The sequence below is a fragment of the Carlito syrichta genome, unplaced genomic scaffold, assembly GCF_000164805.1.
Source record: "Carlito syrichta isolate Samal-C Ts95f unplaced genomic scaffold, Tarsius_syrichta-2.0.1 Scaffold117922, whole genome shotgun sequence".
Lineage (NCBI taxonomy): Eukaryota > Metazoa > Chordata > Mammalia > Primates > Tarsiidae > Carlito > Carlito syrichta.
The window spans coordinates 33,554-41,641 of record NW_007062018.1 but is presented as its reverse complement, the minus strand read 5'-3'; the positions used below and the strand labels follow the sequence as shown (position 1 = coordinate 41,641).

Below are 8,088 nucleotides of genomic sequence, written 5' to 3'. Positions count from 1 at the left end.
AGTTCCGGCTACTTGGAAGGCTGAGGCGGAAGGATCGCCGGAGCCCAGCAGGTCAAGGCTGCGGTGGCCGGGAGCTGCCACTGTTCTCCAGTCTGGGCGACAGAGTGAGACTCCAACTAAAAAAGAAAAGAAAAGAAAAGAAAATCGCTGCTAAATTCCTACACTTAGACTGTTACTGTTTTGGCAGACAGTTCCAGAATCTTTATTTCCAAGTCCATCATAACAGCTGCTACCACTCTAGCGCCTGCAGGGTTTTCTAAAGGAGGCTCTCCCATTATCCTCCATTTGAAAGTCTGAGAACCAGCGAGGAATACATTTGGCCTACTTCTCACAGCAGATACTCATTTGTATCTGACTTTTTTTCTTTAGTCAGGGTCTCACTCTGCTGCCCAGGCTGGAGTGCAGTGGCGCGGTCATGGCTCACTGTAGCCTCCACCTTTGCTCAGGCACTCCTCCCACCTCAGCCTCCTGAGTAGCTCAGACTATAGGCATGCACCGTCATGCCTGGCTAGTTTTTATTTTTACTTATTTATTTATTTTGAGTTGAAATAAATAAATCTCGGGGGGAGGGGGATGGGATTAACAGTCGCAAATATCCATCTGGGGATGGGGAAACACCTCTTATCAACAGGGTGCCTGAATGAAACGTAATGGTACACCTAACCCTTAACTGTACCCCACAAAATCATAATAAAAAATATTGATTAAAAAAAAGAAAAGAAAGAAAGAAATCTCACCAAGTTGCCCAGGCAGGTCTCAAACCCGCGGGCTCAGGCAATCCACTCACCTCAGTCTCCCAGAGTGCGGGATTACAGGCTGAGCCACTGAGCCCGGCTTAAATTTTTCTCTTTTTTTAAGTTGGGGTCTCTGTTGCCCAGGCAGGGGTGCAGTGGCAGGATCACGGCTCACTGCAGTCTCAACCTCCTGGGCACAGGCAATCCTTCCACCGCAGCCTTCCAGTAGCTGGAACTCCAGCTGTCACGCCAGGCTAATTTTTGCTTGTAGAGACAAGGTCTTGCTATGTTGCCCAGGCTGGTCTTGAGCTCCCAGGCTCAAGCGATCCTCCTGCCTTGGCCTCCCAAAGTGCTGGAATTACAGGTGTGAGCCACCGTGCCTGGCTTCTGGCCAGGTTGATTCAAAGGTCTTATTCCAGTTTGGTCAAATACACACACATCCCCACCCTAGCCCAGGTCCTGTGACCTGGACACCCCAGGCTGTGAGTGAAGTCAGGGGTTGTAGCCTGAAACCCACCTCTCTGGGCTTCAGTTTCCTCTTCTGTAAAATGAGAGGGGAGGGTTGAGTTCCCAGGACTAATGGAGGTACGGCGGGCACCTCCCCCTCTCACCTGACCCTCCCCGCCCTGCAGGTTCCTACCTTTTGGAACTGTGAGGAGCTCAGGCAGGCCATGGGGACAGCGTAGGGCACGGGTGGTTCTGGGCGCTGTGTCCAGGCCCGAAGGAGGAAGTTCAGAAGGGAAACCTGGCAGAAGCCTGGAAGGATTTAACCCTTCCCTGCCCAGAGAACACCCAATTCCACCACCCAGGTCTCCTCCCCCCAGACACACACAGGCCAGCAGGTGCCCTCCAGGCTGAGGCTCCTCCCCTCCCACGTCTGCCCAGGGCGAGGGCCTGGTCTCTGCTTTAGCCCCGTACCCCTGACCCCCACAACTGGTTGAAGATTTGCCCTCTCCTGTCTCCTTCATGGTGCGCCCTTGTGTATATGTGTTTTGAGTGGGAGTATCATTCTGTCGCCTAGGCTGGAACAATCCCGGCTCACTGCAGGCTCGACCTCCTGGGCTCTCGTGATCCTCCCACCTCAGCCTCCCCAGCAGCTGGGACTGCAGGTGCATACCACCACACTCGGTTTTTTCATTTTACTTTTCGCAAAGATGAGGCCTCACTATGTGCCCAGGCTGGCCTCAAGCAGTCCTCCTGCCTTAGCCTCCCAAAGTGCTGGGATTACAGGTGTGATCCACCATGCCTGGCTCTTCGTGGTTTTTAAAACACTCCCTCTGGGTTTCTTTCTAGAAACTACCCATCTGCTGCTTACCAACTGCCCGAAGTTGTGCTCTGAGAGTGTTGGGCAAAGAAGCTGGGCAGGCAGGAGGACACCGGAGTCTTGGTCCAGGAGCTGCCACTAGCCGTGATTCTTGTCCAGTGTCTGGCCTCGTCAGATCTGCCCTGAGTGGTGATGGATTCCAAAGGGGGAAGAAGCCCTGGGAGGACAGCTGGCTGGGCCCCTCCCGGCTCTGAGCTGAAGCGCCCTAGGTCCTGGGCGGATTAAGGAAGGGAATTAAGCATCCCTATGCAGCTCAGAGGAAGGAGACGATAAGGGATGTCTTGGGAAGAGGAAGGGGCTGGAGGGGGCCCTGGGTCTCCGCATGTGGGAACGAGAGATGGCTCCTGCCGCCCACCCTCGGGCCTGAGGTGTTTGGCATCTCATGTTGGGCCAGTGCACCAGAGCCCGGTGTCAAAACACCTGCACGCCAGCCTTGCCCGAGCTCTCTGGCTCTGAAAATCCAGCCACTGGCCTTCCCCGAAATGATGCTTTCTGTTTGTTTGGTTTTTTTTTTGAGTTGGAGTCTCACTCTGTCGCCCAGGCAGGAGTGGAGTGGCCGCTCCCGGCCACTGCAGCCTCGACCTGCTGGGCTCTGGCGATCCTTCTGCCTCAGCCTTCCAATAGCTGGAACTACAGGCGCGCGCTACCACGCCCGGCTAATTTTTTTATTTATTGTAGAGATGAGGTCTCGCCAAGTTGCCCAGGCAGGTCTCGAACTCGCAGGCTCAGGCAATCCACTCACCTCAGTCTCCCAAAGCGCGGGATTACAGGCTGAGCCACCAAGCCCAATGCTTTCTGAATGGCAAAGGGACAGACTGTTTCGGGAGTGAGTTAGGGACACGGCTCAGCCCCCAGGAGCCTCGGCTCCGAGCAAGTGGGGTTTGCCGGGCCACCACACTGGGAGCTGCTGCTCTGTCAGGCGGCCCAGAAGGAGCAGTGAGGTCAGCCAGGGCTCCTGGGTTGGAGGGCTCGGGCTGGGGGAGGGGCAAGAACCAGGAGACTTGGCTGGGTGCAGTGGCTCACGCCTGTCATCCCAGCACTTTGGGAGGCTGAGGTGAAAGCACTGCCTGAGCACAGGGGTTTGAGACCAGCCTGGACAACTTGGTGAGACCTTGTCGCTACAATAAATCAAGAAAAATTATCCATGTGTGGTGGCACCCACCTATGGGTCCAGCTACTTGTAAGGCTGACATGGAAGGATCACCTGAGCCCAGGAGGTTCAGGCTGAGGTAGCCATGATCGTGTCACTGCACTCCAGCCTGAATGACAAGAGTGAAACTGACTAAAAAAAAAACAAACCCCCAAAAACCCCCAGGAGACTTGTTGGAGGAAGGCGTGTTTGTAGCTATCCTAGGATCCCCACTCTTTTTTTAAGGCATGGTCTCGCTCTGTAGCCCAGGTTGGGGTGTAATGCCGAGATCACAGCTTACCGTAGCCTCCACCTCCTGGGTTCAAGCAATCCTCCCACCCTGGCCTCCCAAATAACTGGAACTACAGGCACACACCACCATGCCTGGCTCATAAACATTTTTTTTTTTTTTTGTAGAGATGAGGTCTCGCTTTATTGCCCAGGCCTGTCTCAAACTCCTGGGCTCAAGGGAATCCTCCTGCCTCGGGCTCCCAAAGTGCTGGGATTACAGGTGTGAGCCATCACACTCAGCCCCTAGACCCTTCTGATGCAACAAACACAGAGACTCCTGCCAGGTACCAGAAACACAGTGAGCTCTCCTCCTGCTGGGCCAGAAACTCCCCCGGGATCCCCAACTAAAAGCTTGTAGTGGAGGCCCAACGAGGACAACTGGGTTTGGTCCCAGATGTTCAGGCCTTACTGTCCCCATCTGTAATTTGGGGATAACAGGGGGACCCCCCCCCCTGTGAGCAGTAAATAAAATAAATGCTTCACTGATGATAAAGAACTTGGCACCAGGCCTGGCACTAAGAGCTTATCAACTGGTAAACAAGTTGTTGGGTAAAATTTTTTTTTTTTGAGTTGGAGTCTCACTCCGTCGTCCAGACTGGAGTGCAGTGGCACGCTCCCAGCCACCGCAGCCTCGACCTGCTGGGCTTCCGCCTCAGCTTTCCAAGTAGCTGGAACTACAGGCGCACGCTTCCATGCTCAGCTAATTTTTTATTTATTGTAGAGATGAGGTCTCGCCAAGTTGCCCAGGCAGGTCTTGAACCCGTGGGCTCAGGCAATCCACTCACCGCAGCCTCCCAAAGCGTGGGATTACAGGCTGAGCAACTGAGCCTGGCCTATTCGGCAAATTTTAACAAGGGCTGTTCTGGGCGGAATATGAAGGTTTAAATTTAAAAAAATTTTTTTTAGCCGGGCTTGGTGGCTCAGCCTGTAATCCCGCACAAAAAAAAAAAATTTTTTTTTTTTGAGCTGTCCCAAGGTTTTTTCTTTTTTCCAACAGGGTTTCACTCTGTCACCCAAGCTGGATTGTAGTGGCAGGACCACAGCTCATCACAGCCTCCAACTCCTGGGTTCAAGTGATCCTCCTGCCTTAGCCTCCCAAGTAGCTGGGACACCAGGCACAAGCCACCATGCCCGGCAAGTTTTTCTAGTCTTTTGTAGAGATGGTGGTTCCGCTTTGTTGCCCAGGCTGGTCTTGAACTCTTGGGCTCAAGTGATCCTCCCGCCTCAGCCTCCCATGGTGCTGGGATTTGTAGGCGTGAAAAACTGCACTCAGCCCAAAATTATTGTTATAATCAGAGAGACCACCACTGAGGATTTAGGCAGAGTGGAGAGACCTGGGTAGGTAGGGTGGAGAGAGGGAAAGGCTCGGTTTCCCACTATTTCTTCATTCTGCTCAGCTTTGGGAAGTGGGTAGGCGGTGTTGCTACATGTTTGTTTTTCTCAAAAGCTAACTAGCTCCAGCTCAAACTCTCCTGCTATCATGCACTGGGCGACCCCAAGGCCAGGAGGGGGCAGGGGAGTGAGTCAGGGGGTGGAGGTTGGTGGGAAGGGTTCCAGGCCAGACAGGAAGACCTCTGTTGTGGAAATTCAAAAGAGGGTCTTGAGGCCGGGTGTGGTGGCTAACATTTGTTTTTTGGTTTTGAGTTGGAGTCTCACTCCGTCGCCCAGACTGGAGTGCAGTGGCACGCTCCCGACCACCGCAGGCTCGACCTGCTGGGCTCCAGCGTTCCTTCCACCTCAGCCTTACAAGTAGCTGCAACTACAGGCACGCACTACCACGCCAGGCTAAGTGGTGGCTAACATTTGTAATCCCAGCACTTTGGGAGGCCGAGGCAAGAGGACTGCTTGAGGCCAGAGGTTCGAGACCAGCCTGGGCAACTTGGTGAGACCTCATCTCTACAATAAATCAAAAAATCAGCTGGGTGTGGCGCCACGTGCCAGTAGTTCCAGCTACTTGGGAGGCTGAAGCAGGAGGACCGCCGGAGCCCAGCAGGTCGAGCTGCAGTAGTTGTGACTGTGCCACTGCACTCCAGCCTGGGCGACAGAGTGAAACTCAGACTCAAAAAGGAAAAAGGAGGGGGACAGTCGAGTCCAGCTGCTCAGCCTGTCAGAAAACCCGTGAAGAGGCACAAAAGGAAGCGAGTCTTGGCTGTGGGCTGACGTCACCTAGAGGGGTCAGAGTCCCAGTGGAGGGTGGAACTTTCTCTGGCCTGTTCCCGAGAAAGTGCCCAACCAGCAAGGCAGGCACAAAGGCCAAAGTCAGATACCACAGCCTTTCTCCCTCACCCCAGGACTCTGGCTGCAGGGCGCCCTGTCAGCCCCACACAAGACTCCTTGGTCGGGAGGCAGCTACCAGACCATTTATTGAGTGCCGGGAGCCTGGCCCTCCACTAAAAGCCCATGGCCTGCGTGATCATGATGGCTCCCTGGAACAATCCCGCAAGTCTGCCATCCCTGTCCTGGTCCCCCCCATCAACCCTGTGGCACAGCTGGGCTATGAAGAGCCTCCGCCCTTGACCCCAGTGCTTTCAGCAGGCCCCGAGGGGCCAGGAGCCAAGCTAGGTCTTCCCATGCTGACTCTCAGCCCCACCCCCTGGGACCTGTCATGGGAACAACCAAGGGACCTCTAAGAGTGTGGAAATGCCCATTGTACAGAGGGGAACATGGAGGGAAGGGACCTGCCTAGCTTCAAGCAGGGGATGACTGAGTTGGTACAAAGACCCAGGACACCTGGCTGCCCTCTCCCAGCCCCCACCCATCAAAACTCAGGAAGCGTGGTAGCGCGCACCTGTAGTTCCGGCTACTTGGAAGGCTGAGGCGGAAGGATCGCCAGAGCCCAGAAGGTCGAGGCTGCGGTGGCTGAGAGCGTGCCACTGCAACAGAGTGACTCCAACTCAAAAAAAAACAAAAAAAACTCATGAAGGGCCAGAGTATGTGCTGCCCATGGGACCCCTGGTCTAGCCTCCAGTAACTGCCTCCAAGTAGCTCAGTTTCACAGGGCAGAGAGATGAGCAGAGTTCACCCTCCTGTGTGTGCCCCCAAATGGTCACTCAACAGTAGCTGGCAGGGCCTGGTGGGCTTCAGAGGTGCGGGAAGGGTTCCCCAATGACACAGAGACTACTTTCTGTTATAGATTTATTTGATACTGGAACTGAGTCTACAAGTTCAGACCCACATGTAACGGATTGCTTCGTGGTTGTCAGAGGCTAGTGTGCATTATTTCTGAGGATTACATCCAATGACACGATGGGAGAACACACAGATAGACGGACATAATCGTTAAGACAGGAGACGCTAAAACGTGCCTTAGTGTCCATGTGATTGATCTGAGGTGGGGACCCGAGTGACTGGTCTAGGGTGGAGGGGCTTCCCGCCGCAGGCGCTGGTGGGCTGCTCCCGGTGCCTGGGACAGAAGCGGGCTTGGAGCCCAAAACCAGAGAGCCTCCCCTGCCGGCGGCGACCTCCCCTGCCAGCCCCACCTCGGAATGTCTGCTTTTCGTGATAGACAGGTAGTGACAGGCCTGACGGACGCGGCAGAGGCTTGTGGGGGAAACGGAGTCCAGGCAAGGAGGCCCCTCTCGGCTCCTAACACTGCGTGGAGCGGCAGGGCGGGTGCGAGGGGGCGGGAGGATGGAGCACCGTTCATCCTGGGATTAGCCAACCCGCCTCTCCTCCCTTCTTGGCGGCTCCAGAACATTCTCTCTGGCCGACAGCCACAGAAATGAGCGCCTGCCAAGACACATGGAGGAGAAAGAAAACAAGACACCAAAAAAAAAAAAAAACAAACCCAAAAAAGCCCCCAAGAAACAAACAAAAAGTCCCCGCCCCAGGAAAGGAGAGGAACAAACAGAACGGAGACCAAGGTCACACCGCATTCGGAAGACAGCCTGCACCCTGCGCCAGGGAGAGGAAACACCATTCAACGTCTTGTTGCTTTGCCCAAGGGAAACTGCCCTCCACCCTGAGACTCCGACTCACTGGCCTTTATTTAGTGTCTTTTTTTTTTTTTTTAGATTTTTTTTCTCTTTAATACTCAAACCATCCATTTTCAAAGCTTTTAAAAAAGAAAAAAAAACCTTTTGACTTAAAAAAAATCTAAAATTGCCACAAAAACTGAAGCAGCGAGCCCTGGGCCGGCCTTCCCCATATGGCAGCTGCACCACCAGGGCCAGCCCGGCACCACAGGGGCCACCGTCACGTGGCTGGCCCGCCCTGGATCACTCTGCTCAAGTCTGGGTGGGCGCTGGACGTGGGCAGCGGCGCTCGTGGGGAGACCGGGATGCGCAGCCCACCCTTCCCAAGCCGTCTCCCACCTGGGCCTTCCTGGGAATGTGTAAGTCATCTGGAGGAAGGAGGCGGAGGCGGAGAAAAATAAATACCAACAGCGAAGTAGTGTCCCAGGACCTCGAGGGGCAGCTTGGCCTCTGGGCAGAGATGGCCTCTGGGGAGGCCGCCCTGATTGTCCGATCACTGCACTGGAGGCTGCTGGGTCTCTGGCCTCCCGCAGGTGCAGGCCCTGGGGCGTGAGTCTCGGGAGCAGAGGGGCCGGTCGGCCGCGTCCTCCCACTCGGACCCAGGCCTCAGCCGTGGGCCGGCCATGCGGCTGCAGT

At 55.0% G+C, this 8,088-nt stretch overlaps 1 protein-coding gene across 2 annotated transcripts in view; it reads right to left on the bottom strand.

Moving 5' to 3' along the window:
* PHYHD1 (phytanoyl-CoA dioxygenase domain containing 1) overlaps positions 1-1,407 on the bottom strand; it is an 11,973-nt gene extending 10,566 nt beyond the window's left edge. For both annotated transcript variants that reach the window (XM_008074816.2, XM_008074817.1), the window contains exon 1: positions 1,375-1,407. In XM_008074816.2, coding sequence (XP_008073007.1) covers positions 1,375-1,407 — 33 coding nt within the window. The remainder of the gene's footprint in view (positions 1-1,374) is intronic.
* Between the last annotated feature and the right edge of the window lie 6,681 nt (positions 1,408-8,088).